This window comes from Neoarius graeffei, chromosome 2, assembly GCF_027579695.1.
Source record: "Neoarius graeffei isolate fNeoGra1 chromosome 2, fNeoGra1.pri, whole genome shotgun sequence".
NCBI classification, from domain to species: domain Eukaryota; kingdom Metazoa; phylum Chordata; class Actinopteri; order Siluriformes; family Ariidae; genus Neoarius; species Neoarius graeffei.
Window position 1 is genome coordinate 2317338 of NC_083570.1, and position 27424 is coordinate 2344761.

General features: G+C 41.6%; 1 protein-coding gene across 1 annotated transcript; it reads right to left on the reverse strand.

Annotated features, from left to right (window-relative positions):
• stx7l (syntaxin 7-like) lies at positions 1-27407 on the reverse strand. Its single transcript, XM_060913564.1, has 10 exons — positions 27300-27407; positions 21178-21268; positions 20981-21050; positions 20808-20898; positions 19138-19275; positions 18740-18786; positions 18489-18585; positions 11521-11593; positions 5002-5084; positions 1-409 (listed from the first exon to the last, which is right to left on the reverse strand). Exons 2-10 carry the CDS (start codon positions 21248-21250, stop codon positions 314-316), a joined length of 768 nt encoding a protein of 255 aa, XP_060769547.1. The 5' UTR covers positions 21251-21268; positions 27300-27407; the 3' UTR covers positions 1-313.
• Positions 27408-27424: the final 17 nt, after the last annotated feature.

Sequence of the window (27424 nt, forward strand, 5' to 3'; positions counted from 1 at the left end):
AAAAAAAAAAAATTACTTGGCATTCCAGAAGTATAGGAATGAGATTTATTAAATGTTGAATAAGTTAAAATTGTCGCGATCTGGAGACTCAAACATCAAATAATGGCTAATCATTGCTTAGAAAGATTACATTTTCTTCTATATAGTGGGTGATGTCACCATGACCTCACTCTTGTGAACATTTTTTTTTTTTTTAATTAAACCAACCTTTTACATAAACCAGAATAACTGGGGGGGAAGCCCAGGGAAGAAACTCCGTTTGGTTTTGCAGTGTTCACCTGTGACGATTCAAGTGAATTTAGAAGAAGAAGTTTTATCCTTTAAGCGAACCCCAGATGATGAGGGACACGATCACAATCAACACGGCCAGGATTACAATCAGGATGCACATCTTTTTACGAGACTTTTGCTGTGGAAAAACAAATAAAATGATTAATATACAAACTGTTAACTGATTGCTTCAGTGACCAAATTTAAGACTGCTTCATTATGCCAATTAAAATTAAAAGCTAGGATCAACCAATTAAGTTATGCTAGCATTAGCCAGGGATGAAAAAATAACAAAGGAAACAAACAAAAAAAAACCCCCCACAAATCAAAAAGTTGCTTTAAAACCATCACATCATACCAATTACACAAATCATGCCAATAGTATACTACAAGGACGAGTTGTGAAATGTACCATCAATGTTTCTTACCTGTTGAGATCAACACTTATCCTGCCATAGTGTTTTCTGGTCATGTAGTGGAAGTTCATTATGTCTATCTATTATAGATATTTTAAGTTTGATTCTTAGACAAGGATTTTTTAAACTTGTTACCTTGTTAACAGTTTCGGCGAGAATCTTCCGCCTTCTTCATTCACACTTTCTGAAGAAGGCGGAAGATTCTCGCCAAAACTTAACAAGGTAACAAGTTTAAAAAATCCTTGTCTAAGAAACGAACTTAAAATATATATATTTATATATTTATTTATTTTCTGGTCATTTGGTTCTTCTGTCTTTTGCCCCAATTACTCAGACTGTGCATCTCCTGACTACTGCCTGTACCCTGACTTTGATCTTCCTTCACATTTTGGATTCATTTGCCAGTTTTAATAACACTCTGAATCTGCAAATCACCACTACCACCTGACAAAATACTTTGCCAGCACATGGAGGATTTTGAGATTGGGGACAGGCCCTGGCCCCTCATGGTCACCTTGTCAGTAAGCAGAGATAGCCATGATCAACACCCAGCTAGTGCAACTCTCCAGCATGCCAACACCTACACAGGCTACTATGACAGCACTTTCTCTGCTCCATTGCTGACCCTGACAAACATTCAGGTTATACAAGAACCACCTTTATTCGTCACATGCACACTTCAAGCACAGTGAAATTCATCCTCTGCATTTAACCCATCTGAAGCAGTGAACACACCAGTGGGCAGCCACACCAGAGCGCCCGGGGAACAGTCAGGGGTCCGGTACCTTGCTCAAGGGCACCTCAGCCCAAGGCCGCCCCACGTCAACCTAACTGCATGTCTTGTGGGGGAAACCGGAGCACCCAGAGGAAACCCACACAGACACGGGGAGAAAATGTAAACTCCACGCAGAAAGGCCCTCACTGGCCGCTGGGTTCGAACCCGGAACCTTCTTGCTGTGAGGCGACCGTGCTAACCACTACACCATGCCGCCCGTATTCAATATCACACTTCATGCAAGGGTTTCATGCTTCAATGCTCCTTGTATTTCTCCAATCAAGAGGGAATGATGAGAACTAAAATCAGTGTTCATTAACTTGGTCACTGATGAGACCTTCACCTGGGCTATTGCTGTTGGGACCCTTGGAGATCTATTATGAGCACTTCTTGGAGCTCTTTCAGCAATTTCCCACCCATTCTCCCAAGGGAAAGGAAATAGGCAAGCAAGTCCTCAGGTTCTCACAAGGCAATCAGAGCACCGCTGAGTTCGGATTAGAATTTGGCCCTCTTGCAGACAGCAGTGGCTGGAATGAGCCAGCACTAAAGGCAACCAGTCATCAGGGATTGAACCCCAACATTCTAAAGGAGCTGGCTTGCCTTGATGTTAAAAATCCTTCAACTCCCTCATCAAGCCCTTCATCTTTACCGCTTACTAAAAGAACAGGAAGGGCAAGCCACAGAACTTCTGTGCTGCTGGAAATCTCTAGGCGTGAACCCATGCAACTCTGACAAGCTAGCTGATGGATGCGGGATACCAAAGGTCATCACAAACTCAAGTTGTGCTTTTACGGTGGATATCCTCAGCACTCAGTGTCATGCCTAGTCCAAGCCTTTTCCAAACTGCACAAAGAGCAAACCAGTCTTCTCACTCCAACACAGTCAGTATCCCCAGCATTATTATGCACCAAATTTTTGATATACCTGTGCAGATATGCTACTCGGAGGGTTTTTCTACTGTTTCAGCATGGATTGACTGGAGTAGCTGGAAACTTCAGTGACCTTTCTCTCTCACTCATTACAAACCTGAACCTGCCAACTCAACCATACAATCTCCTGCCTGTCCAAGCCTTTGATATGAGACCCAGTGGAGGGGTTGTTATATAAAACTCCTTGAGAAGGGGTATGGTACAGAGTCAGCTCCCTTTATCAGGAACAAATCTCCCTCCTCATCAGTCACCTAGAACTTTCTCCATCATGCTGGGATTCCCCCCGGATGCACTTTCATGACCCACAGATCTTTTGGCCCAAGAAAGAGATCCTCTACTGGTCCCAACACTGTCTGCAGGCCACTACACTCATGGTAGTTCAGAATCCTGAAGCTGATTCTGGATTCAGTGCAGAAATACTGAAGTATAAAGACCTCAAGGAAGTCTTTTAGCAAAAGACCAAAGCTAACAGCCTCCTTCCTCATCAGCCTTATGACTGTGCCACTGAGCTCATGGCTGGTGCTATGCCACCTTGCAACTGTGTGTGCCCTCTCTCAGTTAAGGAAACCCAAGCCATGAATAGGTCACAGAGGCCCTGAAACAAGGATAATGCTTCATCCTTCCAAATCACCAGCAGACTCTCTCTTTTGGGGGGGGGGGGGGAACCCCAGGCCGTGCATTGACCATTGTGGATTAAACCAGGTCACAGTGACATATCGTTTTCTACTACCCTTAATCCTAGCAGCACTGGAACAGCTCAAAGAAATCAAGATCTTCAAAGTTTGATTTGCCCAGTTTATACAATCTTACGCAGATCCGGGAAAAGGAGGAGGAGTGGAAAATGGCCACTAAGTAGCGAGCCATGCCGTATAGGCCATCTTGCATACCCGATGTTCCAGTGCCTCATAAACGAGGTCCTTGGAAAAGTTAATCAGGGACATCCTCATCCACTTCCCTTTCTGAGAGGAACATGATCACTCATGCCAGGAGGGTTCTTGCACAGCTCTTGAAGAACCAGCCGGGGGAAAAAATAAATAAATAAAATATATATATATATATATATATATATATATATATATATATATATATATATATATATATATATATATATATATATAAGTTCCATGCTACCACAATATCATTTCTCTGCTACATCAAACAAGAGTGTGTGTGTTCTCATGGACCAGGATAGTCACTGCTGTCACCAAGTGGCTGACCCCTACCACAGTGAAAATCACTGAGGTTCCTGGGGTTTGCCAGATTCTACCAATTTATCAGAGGGTTCAGTTCCATCACCACACCCTTCAAGTTCCTACTCAGGAAAGGGCCCAAAAAGTTACAAATGGAATCCCTGAGTGTACCAAGCATTTCAAAAACTTAAGTTTTCATGTCAGCAGCCATCCTGAAACAGCCAGACCCTTCCAGGCCATTCATCATGAAAGCAGACACTTCAAAGACTGGTGCGAGGTGAAGTCACAGAGGTATGGAGAGAAACCTCAGCTTCACACAGGTGCTTTCTTCTCAAAAGAAACTGTCCCCCACTGAGTGCAACATCATCATTAGCAACCAAGAAGTCCTAGCAGTAAAACTAGCCTTGGAGGAGGCCCAGCACCTGCTTGTGATTTCCACTGATCACAATAACTCCTTGGAATACTTAAAGACTCAACTCACAACAAGCCAAGTGGGGCCCTGTACCCCCCCCCCCCCAAGGTTCACAGTCACCCTCTCTTTCCACCCAGGATCCAAAAATACAAAAGCGGACTCCCTCTCACACCTATTCCCAGCCCCCTCCCAACAAAAACAGAGCACATCTTGCTACCAACCTGTTTTTGGGGGCTTGTCAAACTTCCAGGTTGGAGGAGATTGTGATCACCCCAGGATGGAGAACCCCCAGTCAGTCAAAACAGTTAAGATGTTTGTGTGCCCACAAAGAGCAGACTCATCACCTGGGCATACACCTTGCCTGCCACTGGTCAAGCAGGTACTCACAAAACCCACCAACTTATACAGGGCAAGCACTAGTGGCTCTCCAACATCCAAAAGGTTCATCTCTTCACTATACCACTTGTGCACAGTCCAAGGTACCACCAGTAAACTCCTTCCACTCCCCAAACCACAACACCCATGCTCTCACCTAACCCGGCATTGACACTGCTTCACACAGAGCAGCCTATAAATATGGCCATGTACTATAACTCCCAGAACCGAAAGCAGCCTACAAACATGGACACCGAAAATCGCAACATCCAAGACGACATTCCCGTTCACTATCTTACCGATTCCACACACCCAGACTCTCACAAGGAGTCCAATGGACAATCATCACAACGAGAAGTATATGCTCAGTGTTTCTTACCTGTTGATACCTACAGGTATGACTGTTACATAATTTTCTCATGAATTAAACGTGCACTGTAAATAACCAATATTTGTAATGAGCTAGAATTTGATGGCATTAACTAGAACAGATGCTTTTTTTTGTACATGATCCCTGAAGTATAAATATAAAATTACTGATTGAATACATTTTTGGGTTGATATTTGTGAGGAATGCAGCCTTGGCTAGAGAGAGATTATGAAGTCTTACTTCTAACTACTGATGAGGAGTTACCTGGTAATTCGCAGCACTGGAAAGCTGCTGTGTTGCAGACTGAACGTTCACCTCAGCACTTTCCACATTGGCCTCTATGCTGTCTGAGAAGGAAAATCACACCATGACAAGTATTACCAAAAAAAAAAAAAAAAACCCATACAAAACAAAAAAATGTTTATTTTGCAGCATTAGGACCTGAATTTGGGATTAAATGTCTTGACTACACAATTATCCGCAATATTAAATTGGTGGGACTCCGTATAGGTAGCAGAATCACTGACCTATTAAAATGAAACTATTCAGACACTAATGCTTGGTGGACAGCCTCCTCTTGACTCAATTAAGCTTGGGTGTTCTTTAACAATGGATTTAAAAGGTCACTAAGGGATGTTCGTGTGTTTTTTTTTTTTTTAAATAACAACCCCAGACTTGCTTTGATCGCTGCCTGGTCTGCATGATGCTGTTGGTGTGTTCAACATGTTCTGGGTTCCAGGATCAAGTGCAAATATATTTAGAAGCCTAACTGCACACGAGTCAACTCCTTCCAACTAATTACGTACCTTCTTATGGTGACTAATTCCAGTTTTCTGGATCACCTTCACTGAAACTGGACAGCTGAAGATTGGGAAAACATTACCTGGGCCCATTTCCTTCATCTATCCAGCGCTCGAAACTAACGGTGTCCCGACGTCCCGGGGACCATAAAAAATGTCATCGGGACACAAAATTATCATATCTGGGACAATCCCGGGACAATGGAAAAAAATAGATCTAGAAAAAAAGTTCTACATTAATATTATTTACAAAGCCGTAACACATACGTAGACATTCACCTAATTTGTCAATTTTAATTTTAAAACGTGAACAGCGAAAAATACATCGTAGCTACACTTTCGATGCACCTGCATCCGTAGGCTACAGAGCAGCGCTTCCTGTTCTAGAATCTTCGGCCGGTGTCCGCATTATATGGACTTGGAATGGAATTGCTACCGCACACGCTGCGCCGACTCTTGCCAGAACAAAAATGCTGAAGTGGTTGAAGCGGACCGACCGCGGGGAAGAAACTGAAAGCCCAGACATAACGTCTCCGGGACCTTCAGGATCCAAAGTGTCATCGCCTGGTCTGCAGGCAACGCTAGCAACTGAATGAACTTAATGAACACTGTTAGACACGTTATAAAATACAACAGGAATGATGTGGATGATATTGACGGAAGATACTGTTCAACAGAATAAGTGAGTTTTCTTGGTGTCTTTCTAGTTCAGAAAGTTTAGTCAGTCAGCAGCACAACTAGGCTCGGACCTGCCACTATGCTGATGTTGCTAACATTTGCACCCGGCAGCGAAAGTTCATAAAAATGGATAACGGAAAGTTCATAAAATGGATAACGGTCATGGTGAAAATGATAAGTTGGCCTTATAAATGCCAACAGATATTCAAGGTATAAGTAGATGAAATGAACATAAAAGGGGTCTTATTTTCAACTAAAGTGTACTGCAGATGTAGGGAGTTGAAGCATTTTCTGAATGAGCTAGTTGGCCCCTTTAAATAAACGGGTATCTATTTCATACAGTGAGATCGCCAAAGTTTAATAAACTGAAAATGCAATAACTGTAATTTTGAAGTAGATGATGTATAGGACATGTGTCACTTGTGTCTTGTGACTTATTGTAAAACTGATATAAAGGGTTCAAAATCGCATAGTTACAAATATAATAGTAACTTCATATGATAATATTAACCACTGGTTATTTCAGAGAGGAAAAAAAATGGGGACACTATTGCTTCCATTCGGGACAATACAACAGAATTCGGGACCACTGGGGGACACAAAGAAAAAAAAAGTTAATTTCGAGCCCTGATCTATCCATTTTCCATGGTAATTGCATGAATGAGCAGTTGTACAGATGAGTACATGCTCAAGCATTTTGCTTGGAAAGTAACCTTTCATTTAACTGCAGATAAAGGAACACACTTAAGAGGAGCCGTTCGTGTCTCTTTTGGTCACTAATCTGATTAGTATAATGCGACATGTCGTCTAAAACGAGCTTGATACCCCTGATTATGTGCGTATACTTCCTGAAAAAAAATGATTCAACTCGAACACACTTCATAAAAGGTTTCACTAGAACTTTAGCGCCCTCTTGTAGTAAGTTTTAATATTTTTCCAGCTCAAGCACACATTTAAACATGCATCAAGAACTTGAGTTTAGGGTTATATTTTTCATTGCAATATGGCAAAGTTCAAGATTTTGTTCAAACAGGGTCATAACGTCAATAGTATTTACAGTCCCACTACACACATACAGCAAGTCAAAGTTTAGAGGAAACAAAGTTTCTACCGTGTTTACCTCAAGACGTTCTCAGAGGACTTCATTAAAATAAAAAGTTGACATTTTAACACCTTTAATTGTTGTGTGTCAGCTCAGTCATAAACACACACAGGTGGGATTTCATCATTCATCAGTGAAAGATTTTTAACCGCTCTGTGCTTCAAGTGTAATGTTTTGACCTAATGGGTGTTAATAGGTGTGAGCGTGTGTTGTAATACACCTGTAATCTTGCATGTAATATTTCCTGTCTCGTGTCTTTGGCCTCTGACTGGCAGTTTTAGTGACGTTACACTCTTATGGCCAGAGGTTGCATAATATGGGAAAGAGAACATGTCATGATTAATGTATTGGATTGACCAAATAAATTGTGCAAAAATAATAAGCCCCCCCCCCGAATAATCTCAATAATAAAATTATGGACCAAGAGGTCATTTGCATATTGCAGGCTCCTGCAATCAAAATCCAGCCATATTAAGAAGTTCTATACACCATACTGCTTGTTTCTATGCAAGTATAACTTTCAGCTGACGAAAAACCTATAAAAAGCTACTCTACTGCACTTCATTAATCATTAGCATGAGAATGACTGCAAAATAAACACCTGCTTATCACTGGATTTTCATACCAATACATACAAGTGTGATTGCTATGTGAGAGAAACCGACAGAAACTTTCTTGGTCTCAATGACAAAAATGTACCTCCAGTGTATATCAGATTCTTATGAACACTGAAGTCTGTTGCACTGCACAAAGTGTTGGCACCCCAGCAGCTGTTTTAATAGAGTCTTTATGCAAAGACAGCTGTGTGGCCAGCTACAGCAACTCCTGCTGTGCTCATGCCAAACCAAATTAAAAAAGGGCAGGAAAAGGAAGGGAGGGAACAAAAACACCCCTTCAGGGTACCCGCTGGTGCTTATCATTGACTAACAATCTATCAGTAATGAAAAAATTACTAATCCATCACCAGAGTGACAAAATGTATTTGTTATCTTTATCAATGTCATCTTTTCCAGAAATCCACTTCTAGAAAAGCCAGAGTATAAAACAATGAGCACATGCTTGTGACCAATATTTAAAAAAAAAAAAAAAAAAACTACATAATGACCAAATGAGCGCCAAGCTTTTGACCAATCGCAGTGTGTCTTAATTGGCCTGCTGTGGTGGTGTAATCATCTTTGCATGAACCAAACAATGGCGCAGTCTATGCTGATGGAGTTTTTTGGGCGGGCTTCTTCAAGCACTGAAGATGATTTAAGGGCCGAAACGGACACTCAGAGCCCCAACCATCCCCGAGCACATCAGACAGGATTAGTAATACAGGGGTCAGTAATACAGCAAAAAAAAAGCCAAAGTGCAGTCAGCCAGCAAGCAACTGAAGGGCTCTATGTTTCAGAGGGGGCGACGTGTTGAGTCCCCATGGCGGACTGTTGGAATCTGCATTTGTTTAGAAACGACTCCACAAAAAACATTCCTGAGCGTAAATCTATAGGGGTGTTCACACGGCAACTTTTACTCCGGTGTAGCACCGGGGCTGCCCCGGTAGAGCGTTCACACAGTACAAAGTTATACCGGTGTAGCCCCTGAAAGCTGCTTAAACCGGTGCAAACCTAACCCTGCTCGGGAGGTGGTTTAAGAAATTTACTCCGGAGTAAATGCTAGTTTGCGGGGCAGCACCAATATAAAATGGGACGTCTGAACGCTACAGGGGTAGACTCGCTACGCGTGAGGAGAGTTGATGACATACGGGCATTGCATAATTTGCATCCTGGTATTTTGCGCTTCCAAAATGGCGAATATCAACAACAGAACTGCGTGTCTTTCAGTGTTGCCAGATTGGGCGGTTTTAAGTGCATTTTGGCGGATTTGAACATATTTTGGGCTGGAAAACGTCAGCAGTATCTGGCAACACTGGTGTCTTCATCCACGTTGTTTTCCCGGCGCTTGGTGATGCCATGAGAACTGGGAAAAGGAAGTACATTTTCACGCATGTGCATATTTCATTTCCGTATTATTACTATCGTATAGCACGGTCGCAAAAACTGCCATGTGACCGCAAGTGGGGCTGCACCGGCGCCAACACGCTTCTCTCTAGTAAGCAGGTTTGTGACGCGTGAACGCTCCACAAAATTTACACCGGTGTAAGATATATCGCAACAAAATACATCGGTGCAGCATCGATGCAAATATGTGCCATGTGAACACCCCTTTTTGATCCTCTCTCAGATCTGCACTGAGCTCCTTGGACTTTCCCATTGTACTGCACGTTGGTCAATCCAATGAGTGTCAAACCCTTTCTGCTGTGCACAGAGAAGCTACCAACTGGAGTCAATCATCTCTAACAGGAAGTTAAGATATTTGGGAACTTTCAGCATCACTGAATTAATAATCCAAGTGGGCATATGTACCGTATTTTTCGGACTATAAGTCGCACTTTTTTTCATGGTTCGGCTGGCAATGCGACTTATACTCCGGTGCGACGTATATATGTTTTTTTTTTTTTTCACCGCGGAATAACTGGAGCTGATGCTGAGTCTGACGACAGCCACGCAGAAGAAGAGGAAACGGCGCTTCATCTGCCGCTGGAGGCAGAGTTGTTCAGAAGCGACACCGAGGATGAGGAATTCAATGGATTTGCTGATTTGGAGTGAAATCATCAGCTTGATAAACTTGATTGACCTGTGTTTTATTATTAATGATAGGCCTATAGTTATTTAAATAAGTTATGTAGTGATTTTAGGCAGTGCTTAATTTGTGAAGCGGGAGGTCCCGGAACGCAGGAGGTGGGTGGGTCCGGCGACTCAAAAAAAAAAAAGGCGGGGGATGGTTTACTATAACTTTACGCACATGCGCTTATTGTGTGTGTGTAAAATAATAATAATAATAATAATAATAATAATAATAATAATATCAGACATTATGATCTTAGAAAATGCTTTAGTGACAAACAGTTACAGACAGTAATATGTCGTGATATTATATTATAAAATATTAATTTTTATTAGTCTATATATTAAATTATATATTACATTTATCTTCTAAAATAACAGACTGTACTCATCACAACCGGTTTATTTCACCATTGGAGATCAGATCACACAAGACATGAGTTAAATGACTCATTTTAAGGATTTAAGTAGGGGATTTAAAAGCGGTTGTTGTTTTTTTTTTTTTTTCACTAGACGGTTGTTTTTACTACCGTACCTGTCTTTGGAGATGATATACCTATAGCCTACTTGACCTCTGATTTGATGAAATAAAATTCGACAAAAAAGAATGACACTCCTCGATGATGACTACAGCTTTAATAACACAGATGAAAGAGCCATGGGGCGATAATAAGCCCTACCGGTAAAAATATTCTAAAAGCAAACTGATTAATGCATCAGTAATAGGTTACTAATATTAGTTATAATAATAATATAGGCTATTAGTAATAACGATAGTGATAGTATTAAAGATAGTAGTAGATATTTAAAATAATCAGACTAGGCTACTTACAGGGCAAAGGGCGCGTTATCACTGCTCAGCTGTTTGTTTATTAAATAAACAATGCAGTCGCGCAGTAACCACGTGCCGCTTATCAGATACAATCACAGATTCTATGGATAGAATAACCCTTCAAAAAAGTGCGACTTATAGTCCGGTGCGACGTATATATGTTTTTTTCGTCTTCATAATGCATTTTTTGGCTGATGCGACTTAAACTCCGGAGCGACGTATAGTCCGGAAAATACGGTATGTGTTTTTGCCATGTGTCGATTTCAGAAAAACCAAAATAAATTCTTTTTTTTCCTTTTAAAGATTGGACAACATCTATCATTCTACCACAGAAAAAGAGCAGTTCGGGGGGGGGCTCCGAGTGCTCAATACTGCCATGACGTTCGTGTGTGTAGACAGCAAGCCAAATTTCACTCATACCCAGTAGAGAATTTCTTCCAGACACCATAGTTGATTAAATTCCTGTTATCTGCTCAGTGTTGTGCCTAGGTTTTGTAAATAGACCTGATAAAAAGGGATATCAACTGTAGGAACCATACATCTGTACCTGAAAACACTCGCTCTATAAATCTCACAGGGCAATACATCTGTGATCTATTGGCAATTTTAAATGAATGCTACAATTATATTAGTAGAAAACCCATTATTAATATAGTATTAACACAACAGATGTGTGTGTTGCATGTGTATGCTATTGGTTCTTACCGATCATATCTCCCTGTTCGTGCACCATGACAGCCAGATCTTTGAAGATTTCATTGATGTCTGTGATGTCGGACTGAAAACAGCAGCATACAGGTAAAACATTAAGCAAACACAATAAAAAAAAAAAAAAAAAAAGTCACTAAATACCATTTTTTCAATCTCTAATCCATATGTTTTTCATGATCTATATCAAATGAAAACATGCCTATATTAATAAATCAAACACCAGTTGACGTAGTAGGCCAGTTCACATATCTAGGGAGTAACTTTTCAAATGATGGAGATGCAGAGACCGACCTAAAGTGCCAACTTGGTAAAGCAACCACAGCTTTTAGCCGATTATAAAATCAATCAGTGTGGTGGTCATCAGGGGCGCAGATAGGATTTTTGAACTGGGGGGGGGGGGGGGGGACTGAGCTGTCAGCAAATGATTTCATTTTGTGTATACATGTATGTGTGCGTGCATATATATATATATATATATAAAAAAAATATACACTACCGTTCAAAAGTTTGGGGTCACTTTGAAATGTCCTTATTTTTGAAAGAAAGGCACTGTTCTTTTCACTTTAAACTAATCAGAAATCCACTCTATACATTGCTAATGTGCTAAATGACTATTCTAGCTGCAAACGTCTGGTTTTTGGTGCAATATCTCCATAGGTGTATAGAGGCCCATTTCCAGCAACTCTCACTCCAGTGTTCTAATGGTACAATGTGTTTGCTCATTGCCTCAGAAGGCTAATGGATGATTAGAAAACCCTTGTACAATCATGTTAGCACAGCTGAAAACAGTTGAGCTCATTAGAGAAGCTATAAAACTGGCCTTCCTTTCAGCAGATTGAGTTTCTGGAGCATCACATTTGTGGGGTCGATTAAATGCTCAAAATGGCCAGAAAAATGTCTTGACTATTTTCTATTCATTTTACAACTTATGGTGGTAAATAAAAGTGTGACTTTTCATGGAAAACACAACATTGTCTGGGTGACCCCAAACTTTTGAACGGTAGTGTGTATACATGTTATTTCACCTCCCTCACTGCCATCACCAGGAACTACCTGCAGGCCAGGACAATGATAACATTTTAACATAGCCTATGGAAATCCAAAGTTTACACATTATCACGCACAGAAATTGCAAAACTAGTTTTAAAACCGCTAAATTCCAACTGTTAAACATAGCGAGAGGCTGGGCTACGTGTGTGTGTGTGTGTGTGTGTGTGTGTATAAACCAGTGCATCCTGACTTTCTAACTATGCCTGTGTGTTGCGTGAGCGGCAGTCCGTCAACAACTCTTCGCAAAGTTTCCTTATGAAACAATATGCTCACTGAAATTATGGCAGGGAACGCCAGATTAAACATTAAAACTGCCTTCTGAGCACTGTATCTACAGGCTACCACCGAAAGAAGGAGGCTACCAGAAAGGCATCTCTACTCCGTACGATTTTACTTTCACTACGACATTACTTTGAACAGACTATCAAAAAATTGCAAGGTGATATGATAAAGTAAGGCACAGTTTACTTAGTCATTTTTTTTTTTTTGAAAAAACGATGCAATCGTTTTCTGCCTTTTGGCACCCTTCATCATGCCGTGTTGGGGTCCTGAACTAGGAGGAGCTGTCCCCGATATGCCTGTCAAACTTGTTGTGGGTAACCATAGCAACCAAGCTCGAGCTCGCAACCTGTGCAGTCTGCGCAGTTGCAACTATGTATGTACTGCTGTGCACCTCAATAAACCGAATGGTAATTAGTCTTTCGATTTTTCCGTGAGGTTTGCCTTATGCAAAGAAAGACAGCATAGACGTTTTTTCCTCCCTATAAGTGGGGGGGACCGAACAAGGCGAATTTAAATCTGGGTGGGACGAATCCCCCCCATCTGCGCCCGTGGTGGTCATCCAAATCATTCGGTATCTCTACCAAAGTTAGACTATATCTTGCAATAGTTGTACCTACAGCAATCTATGCTGGTGAAAATTGGAAAACGAGAGTGAAAATGGTTCACAAGTTAAATGTGTTTCATAGAAGGTGCCTTTGAAAAATTCTAGGTATACACTGGACAGACCACATCACTAATGAAGTTGTTGGGCGCACAAACACAAGGGACTTGTACGACATTGTTACAGAACAGAGACTACACTTTGCTAGCCATATTTTAAGACTTCCAGAAAACAGACCATCGAAAACTGCACTCATCTGGACTCCAAGAGGACGTGCCACCCACCCAAAAAAAAGCCCCATGGAGAGCCACATTTAAAGATGATCTCAAGAGATGCAACATTAAAATGGAGCTCAATATAGTCTCTTGCAGCCAACAGAGAAAGATGGAGAGAACTTGTGATCCTTTGCCCATCCCAGGGCCTGAGGAGCTAACTAACACGTCTTAGGTGTTGAGGTCACAAAAGTGACTCAGTTTTACACAAAATCTATTTATTTAAAATCAAATGACTTCGTAGCATCTAGATGCTGACTGTGTAAATCAGAATACATTGAGTGCAGAACACCAGAATTTGGTCAAAGAGTTAATGGCTATGATAAAGCACATGTTCCTGATAGGCCCAGCTGAAAACAATAGTGATAATGTGGGCCATTCTCAGAAAATGTAACAAATTCAGTTTTAAACAAAGTTTTGTTTTTGAATTTTGGAATCCAGGATACTAATCAGGTAAATATGAAAAAGTTTGAGATGTCAGGGAAATTAACAGTCTTTGCTGTTACCCCCAAATGATAAAGATAAATGCTGCTGCATGTTGAAAAAGTTGAGTTGGCCAAGTAGCAAGTTAGGATGGAATAATGAATGCATAATTTGTCGCTTTTTCTGCACTCAGTGACCCCAAAGTGCCATGAGATATGTCTTTACCGTTACTCTACAGGGTAATAGTAAAGACAACAACTGGGCATAATTTTTTTTTTTCAAAATACTGATCTCTTGCTTTGTGAATTCATGAAATGAGTTTGTCTATTAAATATATTTACAGGGATAGTATTTTTATGACGAATGTAGTGTTTGCCAATGCTTCAGTTTAGTGTTATAGCTAAACGCTAAATGCTACAAAGACAACATCAAGACCAACCTAAAGAAGTTCAACATCACATCTAGTAACTGGGAGGATTTGGCCACGGACAGACATAGCTGGAGGAAAGCAGTGCATGAGGGTGCAGCACACCATGAAAACGAACTCCACCGTGCCACACAAGCAATGCGGCAGCGCCGAAAGGATCACATGGAAAAGGCTCCAGCAGTACCCACCACCTCTACTTTCCCGTGCCCACACTGCACCAAAATATGTGGATCAAGGATTGGTCTCTACAACCACCTGAAGATCCACAAGTAGAAAACCCTACTGAGAGGACAGTCATACTCGTTTCGAGTGACCGCTGATTGATAGCTACAGGAACATTTACAGTGGTGCTTGAAAGTTTGTGAACCCTTAAGAATTTTCTATATTTCTGCATAAATATGACCTAAAACATCATCAGATTTTCACACAAGTCCTAAAAGTAGATAAAGAGAGCCCAGTTAAACAAATGAGACAAAAATATTATACTTGGTCATTTATTTATTGAGAAAAATGATCTGTGCGTGGCAAAAGTATGTGAACCTTGAGGATTGGCAGTTAATTTGAAGGTGAAATTAAAGTCAGGTGTTTTCAATCAATGGGATGACAATCAGGTGTGAGTGGGCACCGTTTTATTTAAAGAACAGGGATCTATCAAAGTCTGATCTTCACAACACATGTTTGTGGAAGTGTATCACGGCATGAACAAAAGGAGATTTCTGAGGACCTCAGAAAAAAAAAAAAAAAAAAAAAAAAAAGTGTTGATGCTCATCAGGATGGAAAAGGTTACAAAACCATCTCTAAAGTGTTTGGACTCCACCAATTCACAGTCAGACAGATTGTGTACAAATGGAGGAAATTCAAAACCATTGTTACCCTCCCCAGGAGTGGTCAACCAACAAAGATCACTCCAAGAGCAAGGCGTGTAATAGTCGGCGAGGTCACAAAGGACCCCAGGGTAACTTCTAAGCAACTGAAGGCCTCTCTCACATTGGCTGATCTTGATGTTCATGAGTCCACCATCAGGAGAACACTGAACAACAATGGTGTGCATGGCAGGGTTGAAAAGAGAAGCCACTGCTCTCCAAAAAGAACATTAGCAAACTGCAGATGAGCAGCAAAGATCATGTGGACAAGCCAGAAGGCTATTGGAAAAATGTTTTGTGGACGGATGAGACCAAACTAAAACTTTTTGGTTTAAATGCGAAGCATTATGTTTGGAGAAAGGAAAACACTGCATTCCAGCATAAGAACCTTATCCCATCTGTGAAACATGGTGGTGGTAGTATCATGGTTTGGGCCTGTTTTGCTGCATCTGGGCCAGGACGGCTTGCCATCATTGATGGAACAATGAATTCTGAATTATACCAGCAAATTCTAAAGGAAAATGTCAGGACATCTGTCCATGAACTGAATCTCAAGAGAAGGTGGGTCATGCAGCAAGACAACGACCCTAAGCACACAAGTCGTTCAACCAAAGAATGGTTAAAGAAGAATAAAGTTAATGTTTTGGAATGGCCAAGTCAAAATCCTGACCTTCATCCAATCGAAATGTTGTGGAAGGACCTGAAGCGAGCAGTTCATGTGAGGAAACCCACCAACATCCCAGAGTTGAAGCTGTTCTGTACGGAGGAACGGGCTAAAATTCCAAGCCGGTGTGCAGGACTGATCAACAGTTACCGCAAACGTTTAGTTGCAGTTATTGCTGCACAAGGGGGTCACACCAGATACTGAAAGCAAAAGGTTCACATACTTTTGCCACTCACAGATGTGTAATATTGGATCATTTTCCTCAATAAATAAATGACCAAGTATAATATTTTTTGTCTCATTTGTTTAACTGGGTTCTCTTTATCTACTTTTAGGACTTGTGTGAAAAGCTGATGTCTTAGGTCATTTATGCAGGAATATAGAAAATTCTAAAGGGTTCACAAACTTTCAAGCACCACTGTAAATTCCTCGGAACTCACATCAGTGAGGATCTCACCTGGACACACAACACACAGCAGACCATCAAGAAGGCTCAACAGAGACACTTCTTGAGGAAGCTGAGGAAATTTGGACTGTCCACAAAACTCCTCAGCAACTTCTACAGGTGCACAGTGGAGAGCGTCCTGACAAATTCCATCACTGTGTGGTACGGGAACTGCACAACTCAGGATAGAAAGGCTCTCCAGCGTGTCATTAAAATGGCACAGTTCACCTGTGGAGCTGTCCTCCCCCCACTACAGGACATTTACAACACCCGGGTCACAAAAAGGGCACAGAGCATCATCAGGGACCAAACACACCCACAACACAGACTATTCACGCTCCTACCATCTGGTAGACGCTACAGGAGTGTGAAAGCAAGGACTACTAGACAAACAGTTTTTACCCCCAGGCCATCAGGCTTTTGAACCACGGATTATAATCACCACCTACCTCTATATTTGCAATTTTGCACAAGACATTGCACATTATATCTACCTCCATGTTTGCATTTTTTTTTAAATTATGTTCATTTTCGTTTATTTTTATATTTTGCATTGCATATACACTTTATATATATTTTTTTAATTAGTAAGCATAGTTTGGTTTGGGGGCGGCACGGTGGTGTAGTGGTTAGCGCTGTCGCCTCACAGCAAGAAGGTCCTGGGTTCGAGCCCCGGGGCTGGCGAGGGCCTTTCTGTGCGGAGTTTGCATGTTCTCCCCGTGTCCGCGTGGGTTTCCTCCGGGTGCTCCGGTTTCCCCCACAGTCCAAAGACATGCAGGTTAGGTTAACTGGCGACTCTAAATTGACCGTAGGTGTGAATGTGAGTGTGAATGGTTGTCTGTGTGTGTGTCAGCCCTGTGATGACCTGGCGACTTGTCCAGGGTGTACCCCGCCTTTCGCCCGTAGTCAGCTGGGATAGGCTCCAGCTTGCCTGCGACCCTGTAGAAGGATAAAGCGGCTAGAGATCATGAGATGAGATGAGTTTGGTTCGGGCAGTTGCAAAATAAGAATTTCATTACCCAATAATAAACTGCTGTGTCTGTTACTGTGTATATGACAAACATCTTGAATATAGAAAACAGCAGATTGAGTAAAAGAACAGATACACAAACTATGCTAAATTAGCTATAGAAAACTAGCAAATGTCATGTAGATACGGTTATGGGACTCATATACCCAGAAGAGAGAGACACACACACAGACACTCGACTTATCCTTCAATCCTGCATTCATATGAGCAAGTGACTCATCATTGCCTCAGAAGGCTAATGGATGATTAGAAAACCCTTGTACAATCATGTTAGCACAGCTGAAAACAGTTGAGCTCTTTAGAGAAGCTATAAAACTGACCTTCCTTTGAGCAGATTGAGTTTCTGGAGCATCACATTTGTGGGGTCGATTAAATGCTCAAAATGGCCAGAAAAATGTCTTTCTATTCATTTTACAACTTATGGTGGTCAATAAAAGTGTGACTTTTCATGGAAAACACAAAATTGTCTGGGTGACCCCAAACTTTTGAACGGTAGTGTACATATAGAAACTAACAATGTTGTTGCTCGTGGGCGTGGCCTGTGGCTTTTTAAAAGTTTGTCTACTAGAAAGTCATAGCACAAGCGTGCACACAGACGTGTACATGGCAAGAAGAAGAAAGTGAACCAAGACTGTACAAGAACAGTATTTAATGCAAATACTACATCATACGTTCGGTGGAAGCTTCTGCCTCAGGTTTAGCATAAGCCACCAAATCTGCACGTGTAAATACATCTTTATTTAAAGAAAAAGATGCTAAAGTGACAGATCTATGCTATAAAATTGATTACTTGTTTGATCTGCTGCTACAGTGCACAACTAAAGCTCTCACAAAGCCATACCAGTTTAATTTCTGATCACACTCCTGCTTTATGCATTAATCAAAAATATATGATTTTATCGTACCTCCAGCTGTCTGATGGCTGTTTCTCGCTCCTGAATGAGATGCAAATCCTCCTCAGTGATGCCTTCATCGTAGCTCTGTGTCTGAGCCTGGGCCTCACTACATTAACATAACTTATTATTCTCATGTAATACTGTAAATGTCGTAAACCATGACAATTTTTAGCTTTAATCACTCCAGAAACAAAATAGGTTTCCAAAGCTTTTTGGGGGAACAGGAAGTTGTTTGTCGCTCTATATTTGGAGTCTCTGACCTCTCAAAAGGTGAAGCATTTCCTCCAAAACCATCACCAAAACCACTCTGCAAACAAGAAAAGCAGGTCACATGATCATTACAGAACGACGCTGGCGGTGCATGTTATACATTACAGAAATTTAATACACGTGTACATTTGGGACGATTTGACTATTGGGGTAAATCAGTCACATGAGCACAAAAAATTAAAATAACTTCTGATAGAATTGTTATCCTTTAAAAGGTTCAAACTAATGTGGCTAAATAACTAGCAAGTGTTAACCATGTTTCAATAACATTTTCCAATATAACAATTGTGACCATACTGAACGGCGATACTGAAACACCAGATCGATATCAGATCAGATTTATGTACTGGGGAAACCGAGAACCTTCAGTTCTACAGACTCGTCTTACCGAAACTCTTGAACTCGCTCGAACTCTGGCCACAAACTCCTTCTCTTTCTGTGCAGCTTGTCTCTGAGTTTTCTGCAAAAATGCCAGCGCGTTGGAGAAATCGTTGACAAGCCGCTCTCTCTGAATCTTCCTCTGTCGCTATTTTTAGTAAAGACAAAAAAATAATAAAGTTATTCTATAACTACTGCAGTGGTTTAAAAAAATAATCCATTTATCACCACTTCATTTTGACCTGATGAGATAAATCTTATGTATAAATTTTACAAAAAAAAAGTATTAAAAACTTCACAGGACGAAAGAAAAGAAACAAAGTGCTGAAAAATGAGCCAACATTCAAAATCACTGACATCTGACTAGATTTATCTGCACATACAGAAATTTTTTTTTAAAACGTAATAAAATTCGAGCTGAAATAAGTACAAATTAGGAGGTGACTTCAAATTGAAACACTAAATTAAAAATTAAGGAAAATAAAAGGAAAAAAATGTTTGCTATGTAATTTTTTGTACTTTTAATTTTTTCTTCTTACATAAAAAAAAATTAAAGAGAACACAATAAAAGTAAAAATACAAAACGAAATTAAAAAAAAAAAAAAAGTCAGTCATAGGATTGTAAAAAAAAAAAAAAAAAAAAACTAATTAAAAAAGTTTTTTTCCCATCCAAGATGGCGCCGCAGACAGCTGCCACGGGACTTTGCTCTCTCGTACTTTCTATGTTTTTGTGTAATTGTTGTGTTAATTCTTCTCCGTGCTTCATGGAATGCTGCGCTGAGGGTTTTTTTTTAATGCCTACACATTCCGGTCCTGATAGGAGCGAAATGTGTGGGTGTTTTTCCCCTCATCTCTCAGCCTCTCCCTTCCTGACTAGCCTCTCTCCTGCTTTGCTTCTGCGGACTCGTCTCGTCTGAGAGACCCTTCCTGCACTGTTCTCCGAATCGAAATTATGGATTTGATCAACTGGTCACTTCACGAAATTGACACAATCTTCTCGACGAGAAGTCTGGGGTTCGGGGGAACCTGCCTGTCCTGCCGGAACGTTTGCAGCCGGATACACCATGGATGCCTGGGAGAAGTGGCGTGTGGTGTGCTTGGCGATTCTTTCCGTGGAGGACATTGAGGATATTTACCTATTCGGAACCATGATCACAGGATTTTTGCTGATTGGACTTGGCATTGCCCTGGTGTATCGAGGAAATCATAACGGGGGCAGCTGTTCAAAGCCCCACAAAGCTGCCCGACATGATTGAGGCGGTGGGCAGAGCTGTCGGCACTCAGAACTGTGGCTGTTCAGAACTTGAGTCGCAACACTGATAACATCATGGAGAAGTTGATAGCTTTGCAGAGAGAAATGGATCATTTTGGTGGCCAGAATGGACAAGCGGGTTAAGCGAAAAAGGACACGTCTACCCATCTTAAGTCTAAACAAATTCCAATCTTATCTTGGCTCTCCCAGCCAGCACTGCCTTCAAGGCTGTCGCTGTAGAAACACGATTCTCCCCCTGGAGTTCACTGCAGTGAGACTCTGTGGGGTTTTTTTTCTATACTTTCTTTCTGTCTGTACTACGAAAGCCAAGTTGAACCGGAGTCAAATTCCTCGTGTGTAACATACCTGGCAATAAAGTGCTTCTGATTCAATAAAATTTATAAAAAAAAAAAAAAAAGTCACTTTACCTGATCATGAGTGACTGGTAAGGAGCTGAATTCTTTCAGACATTTATCTGTATCTTTAGCCAGCTGATTTGCAGACTGCTGTTCCTGCTGCCTGTGTGTGATTGAGACAGAATAAAGACAGATTAACAGAAATCGTGTGCGTTTTGCATATTGAGAGGTGTGTCGTCACTCACAGTTGCTGTCGGAGATCCGGCGTGTCTCTCTCTGTCCCAAGTTGGTTCACTAGCCTCTGGATTTCATATGCTGGTGGAAATAAAACCAGTAAACATACACACATTAACACCACCCTGAATTTAGAGTCTCTTGAAAGCTCGCTCTTTGCCATCATAAACCGTGATACAATTTTAACCATCATATGATCTGTACTTACTCTGCTGTGTTATGTTCTGGATGTTTGACCCAATCGTCTGAGCGAGTAAACGTGGGTCCTTTGATCCAGACATGATGAAGACCTTCTACACCTTTAAACAGACGTGTTACAAAATCAGAAGACACGAACTGAACATCAATACTGTAATCGTTATTAGCATCGAGCTTATTCGCTTGCATCAGTAAAACCATTTGCAGCCCATAAGGTTCCTTTAATGAACTTTAAAGCTGGACTGCCTTTCAGATTTTTCAGGTGTATGCCATAAAAAGAACTTTCCCCGACACCCAATTATTTTTGTTCAGTGGACCGAAAGCTACCGAATTCTTGTCACAGACTTCCAATGTTATTAGTGTCTTTAAAAATAGAACAATTAATGCATTTATCTCCACGTGGCCCTAAATTCTGCGCTATTTTTTCCTGCTTCACCATGACCCAATTCAAGATACTACGTCATGCATCACATCACGTGGTGGGTTTTCCCCGTTCGCGCAAGGCATTGTGGGATACAAATTTGAAACAGGAGAGAAAAATGGAGGACGTGAGCGTGTGAATGAAACGTGAAAGAGCGACTACAGTAACGTCTTTTCTTCTCGCTTTCCATCATGTTATATACGAAGGAAAGGAAACGCAGGACCAAACTAATAAATATGGGTGCTCAGCGAGCACCTCGGTGTGATCAGCTGTTCATTTAGCAACAGAATGATGGAACTGTCAGTGCACGCTCGAAGGGAAACCTATAGATGGCAGTAATGCAACACTGTGGATGCCAGCTGCCGTAAAACCCAAAAGAAGAAGGTAAACCTGCGCATGCGCACACGGACTTCCTCTGTCTGCTCGACTGCGCCAAGTAAGCGATTTCATGCACATTATTTGCTTTAATCCCCTCAAATTAAATAACTTCCCAGCCACAGAATGGCCTGATATTTTGTGAGATATTACAGAAATAAACATATCACAATCACCACATTTCAGACGGAACTAAATTTCACCGATTTTACAAAATAGAAAGGCTGTATAGCTTTAAACTGCCATGTTCATGACAGAAATCCGCGTTTATTAGTCATGCAATGATGCACTCTGGTCATGATTCGATTCAAGTCACAATACTGGCTTCACACTTTGATTCAGTACGATTCTCAGAATATTTTGCGCAAATTTGGAAGAAAAATGACTGAAGAGAATTTAAAAAAAAAAAAGACACACCATATCTTAAAACCACGAGTGTTTAACTCCCCACTCACATCTGTATTGCAGCGTGCCTTGCCAGACGGCAGCAGGTACCGTTTTTATGATGGTCTTTGGTATGACCCGACCACGAGTAGAACTCACAATCTCCCAAACTCTCGCGGTTACCAGAGGACTAGCCCCCCCCCCACTGTAACCCTAGCTATGTAATAGGCGAGATGCCGAGGACTATAGAAATGGAGATCGGTGCCGCCCTATGCACCACATGGTGTGGGAAGGACTTTGATTTGAGATCTTAAAACTGAATAAACATTTATAAATTCTCTCCAAACATTTGACTGAATAAACAAAAAAGTCTCTGACCGGAGGGAAAACCATCAACTGAAACAGTATAATAAGCACCGAACCAGGCTCTGTGGCATCATTTTAACTGGAATTAGAGCTCCAAAGGTGGCTAAAGTGTCTGTTCTGCGACCTCAGCCTCAGGTAGTGTAGACTGCAGGGGCATGATGACGATGGTGTCATTTGAAAGCTCCTGATGAGCTTGGTTTAAAGATTATAACCTAAATCAGGTCACTGCATAAAGTGTACTGTGCATCAGTCATCATGATCCAGAGCCATTGTTCTGCCGGCTATCTATATTTTCTCTCCATGGTTCGCGCTGATTGGGCCCTCTGCTGTTCAAACACTGCAAAAATGACGATTACACCTTTTCCACCAACAGGGAACAGGTCACACTGGTTCACACACCAAATTCGTCCAAAAATAAATTGGTTCGGAACCTGAAAAGTTGGTTCCCAGAAGGAACCAAGAGGTCACTGATCGTTCCAGCATGAACAGTGACATCAGTGGACACGTCTTTAGTCTGGAAAAGCAGCAAAGCGCAGCAACAGAAAAGGATCTTCTACATCTTCGGGGGGGGGGGGGGGGGGGGGCAGAATTTTTTTTAAATAACAGAACAAAAGCTCGCAGGTAATCAATTAATCAATCAATGCACGCCACAATCTTGCTACTTCAGTTTACTCCTGTTGTGCCATGCCCTCCGTTCATGATACGTCCTTGATTATAAACAGGGGTTGGTCTGCTGGCTGGCACCAAGCTTCAAAGAATCCTGGATGGAATCAGTTCAAGAACCCATACCCTGCTGCTCAGAAAGGGGTGTGTGAGTGATTAATCATGCTAATGGGTGATCAGTTTAAAATTTGGCAGTAGGCATGTTGGAACTCTTTAGTAGAGCACACTTCATATATCTATATAATCCATCACCAGCTTGCTAGGGCTGTCACAGCTTCCCAGACAAACCACCATTCTCATTCTCCCTCACACACACAGTCTTTGGACTGTGGGGGGAAACTGGAGCACCCACAGGAAACCCACATACACAATCACGTCCTTGAATTTGGCTTAAATTTCTATCCAAGGTAACTTACAATTGAAGCAGGATAGAAGTGAGCTATAGTAAGGGTTGTGCCCTACAATGGTAGCATGGTGGTGGTGCTGGAATCGCAACTCGCAAACCTCCATTTTAACCACTCGCCATCATGTCCTACTTCAATAACCAGTGGTGGAAATTACTATTACAACTACTGTTTGGATAGATTTAGACTCGTACCCCAAATCTTAGACCTACAAAGGTGTAGTCTTCTCTCACTCGGTCAGTGACCGTACGCCATCTGTTACTCAAACGGATTCAGTTTAACATCCAATCAAGCAGCAGTGGAGAAAAATTGTACCTTCAGGAAAATGTTCCAAACCATCACCTGTATGGACCTTCTCGTGCTACATAATAATGCAGTTCGCACTGTAACTCTGTGCGAGTGTAAAACCCACAGAACTCAGTGTGGAGGTCAAGGATGAGCACTCCTGGCAGATCCACCAATCAGGAACCAGTGTTACAGGAAGCACAAGAGGAATTCTCTAAAGCCAATATCTCACTGGGCTGCGAAAGCTTGCGAACGTCATTTGAGAGTGTGTTTCAAAAGTGTCTTGAAACATTTGCGAGGCTTCTCAATTTCCTCGCAAAGTTTCGCTCCTTCGTCGCTGAAATTTTGAACATGTTCAAAAAATTCGTGCGACAAAATTTCTCTCAAAATAGCCGCAAATGCGTCGCAAAGCCGTTGCTTCCTCGACTCCCCTGCCTGCTGAGGGAAAGCCGGGCTGCGACAGCCTGCGACACAATAATTGCGGTAAAATATGCGAATATCAATTCGGTGCGATTCCAAGTGAAAATTGTCACTATTTTATCGCAACTGTTGTGTCTCCAACTAGCTGCAGCCCAGTGAGTTACTGGTTTCATACCCCAAATATTATGCTGTGTTCACACTACCGGTACGAAAGTGGTATAACTGTATCGATACAAAGTATAGCGGTACAGTTTAGTGCATCTGTCCACACTAGCGAGAAATGTTTGCGGTTTTCTTTCACGGTAGTTGAAATGCGCGTGTGCGAAATGTTTCCGTGGTTACCGAGTAACTTCCTTCCGAGAAGATGGCGGATGAAACACGTGTGTGCTTTTTGTTGTCAATGTACAGTCTATTTCTGGTGGTCATTTATTCAGTCGAATCGTATAAAACGCACGAGGCAGTTGAGAAAGAAACAAAGAAAACAAAATCTCCCTTTCTCCCCCCTCACTTTCTCCCTCTTCCCTTCTCTTCCCCTCCCCCCTATTCCTCCTTTCTTTGCTCCATGTAGCTCCACAGTCGTTTTGAGCCATTTCGACATTTTATTTACAGCTGGAAAGTACGTGTGTATTGCCGGAAGAAGTAGGAATGGTTCATTGCGCATGATATTTGTATCGATACAGAGCCGCTTCATCTGTCCACACTACAGCGAAGCGCTACAGTACCGATACTGTACCGGTACGAAACCCATACATTTGTGGGTTTCGTACCAATACAGTTATACTGCTACAGTACCGGTATAGTTGCTAGTGTGGACTAGGGGTCGACCGATAATCGGCCTGGCTGATATATCGGGCCGATATTCTGCATTTTTAGGGTTATCGGTATCGGCCATAATTTCCACCAATATGCCAATAACATGCCTTTTTGCAGCCATTTCGTTCCTAACGTGACTGTCACTGCATGTCCTTTCCTGCACTCACCTCTCTGAGTTCAAGAACATGGTCCCGCCCACCACAACATCTGATTGTTTGGCACAAGGGATATAGCCAATCAACACGCGTAGCTAAACGCTGTGAACTGTTTCAAGGCGACCGTATGGGCACTCGGGCAGAAGCAGATCCCACTTCAAGGTAAGGACACGCTGCTTTTGCCGCAGTAAGTCACAAACACAGAAGTTGCAAAAGCACATCATCATTATATGTTTACATTCTTCATCTACTACTCGTTAAAATTGTCCATTTGCATCTGTGTAGCCAGGCAAACTTAGCTTACGGAAGGAAGCACTTGAATTAGCCTACAACCAACTAGTCTCGCTGAAACTACATGTAATGTTGTCCATAGTAAGCAGTCCCCAGCATAACGTAGGCTGCAGTCATTTTTAAATCCCCGTCTGGAAACGTTGTGAATGTGTCAGTAGTTCTACTCGAACAGTAGAATGACAGCCATACAGAGAGGTGGTCAAGGGAAGACGAAATAAAACGTAGCGTTTGTGTTCTATAGGCTAGCGCAAGCCTACTGGCTATTTGTTATGGTGATGAGTAAACTTCGCGACGTGACTCGTGCTCAAAAAGCGCATTGCACTTGTATACGTTAGGTAACTTTATAAAGCGCTATTTGAACATTTAAACAAGCCAGGTGTGATATGGTGCTTTATTTATCATTTTATTCTAACTGTTTGACTTTATTGTACAAATGCTGCTGGCATCTCCCTGCACAAAATTTCATGTTCAATTTTACAATTAAACATACATTTCATGGATATGAAGGTCTGGGTCAGTGTGTGCTATATGTGAATTATAATGTTTACATTTATCGGTTGCCAGCGTCCCAATTCCATAATAATCAGTATCGGTATCGGCCCTGAAAAAAACATACCGGTCGATCCCTAGTGTGGACAGGTGTTGTGGTACGAAAGTAGTTTCGTATCGGTACAAAATCCCTAGTGTGGACAGGGTATTAGACCTACAAAGGTGTCGTCACTGGCCGAGTGAGAGAGGACCGTACACCGTCTGTTACTCGAATGGATTCAGGTTTAACATCCAATCAAGCATCATCAGTGGAGAAAAATTGTACCTTCAGTAAAATGTTTCAAACTATCATCTGTATGGACCTTCTTGTGCTACATAATAATGCAGTTTGCATTGTAGCTCTGTGTGTGTGTGTGTGTGTAAAAGCCACAGGACTCAGTGTGGAGGTCGAGGATGAGCACTCCTGGCAGATCCACCAATCAGGAACCAGTGTTACAGGAAGCACAAGAGGAATTCTCTAATACTGCAGTAATAATAATAACATTGTTGCATGAACATTAAGGCTGGTCTCCAGTCATGTCGCAATCCCAAAGTTACACTGTTGCATCAAGTTCAAAGGCAGAGGTCAAGGTGGGGCAGCAAGAGATTAAACAAACAAACAAACAAACAAACGGTGTGGCTGTTGTTGTTATCCTCACTCTGTGCTCAAGTGAGAGACATCTGGATTACTAAAGGCACCCAAGAAAAGTTAAATAAAAATAAAACGTCGTCATTACGAAATGCGGAAACACACACACACACACACACGCACAGATATTCACACTGTGCCAATGCCAGCTGTTTTACACCACATCACCTTCACTCGCCTGAAAAAAAAGAACTGAATCAGAACTCGAATAACATTAGGATTCAGTAAATTATTAATTAAACCGAATAATCAGAAGAATCAGCACTTTCACATCAGTGCTCATATTCTGTCCTTGTCTTTCTTTTTAACACCCCATAATATACACCTCTATCTCTAATGTTCATCACACGGTGAATAAATGCCTTTGATGGAATTTACCTGCTTGTTCTAGTAATAATTCTTTTTCTCTCTCCACTCCCGAACTGATTTCCTGACATCTAAAGTCGCAGCCCTTTCTCGTCACATGACTCCTCAGCCTCAATGCTGATTGGTGGGTTTGCGCC

What these genes read in the sequence shown, in the direction of transcription:
- stx7l (XM_060913564.1), bottom strand. Translation starts at nt 21,250, where the DNA reads ATGTCTGGATCAAAGGACCCACGTTTACTCGCTCAGACGATTGGGTCA. An exon ending in CCGGATCTCCGACAGCAACT is followed by an intron (nt 20,899 to 20,980) that starts GTGAGTGACGAC and finishes AATCACACACAG; the next exon opens with GCAGCAGGAACAGCAGTCTG. An exon ending in AATGCTTCACCTTTTGAGAG is followed by an intron (nt 18,586 to 18,739) that starts GTCAGAGACTCC and finishes ATGTTAATGTAG; the next exon opens with TGAGGCCCAGGCTCAGACAC.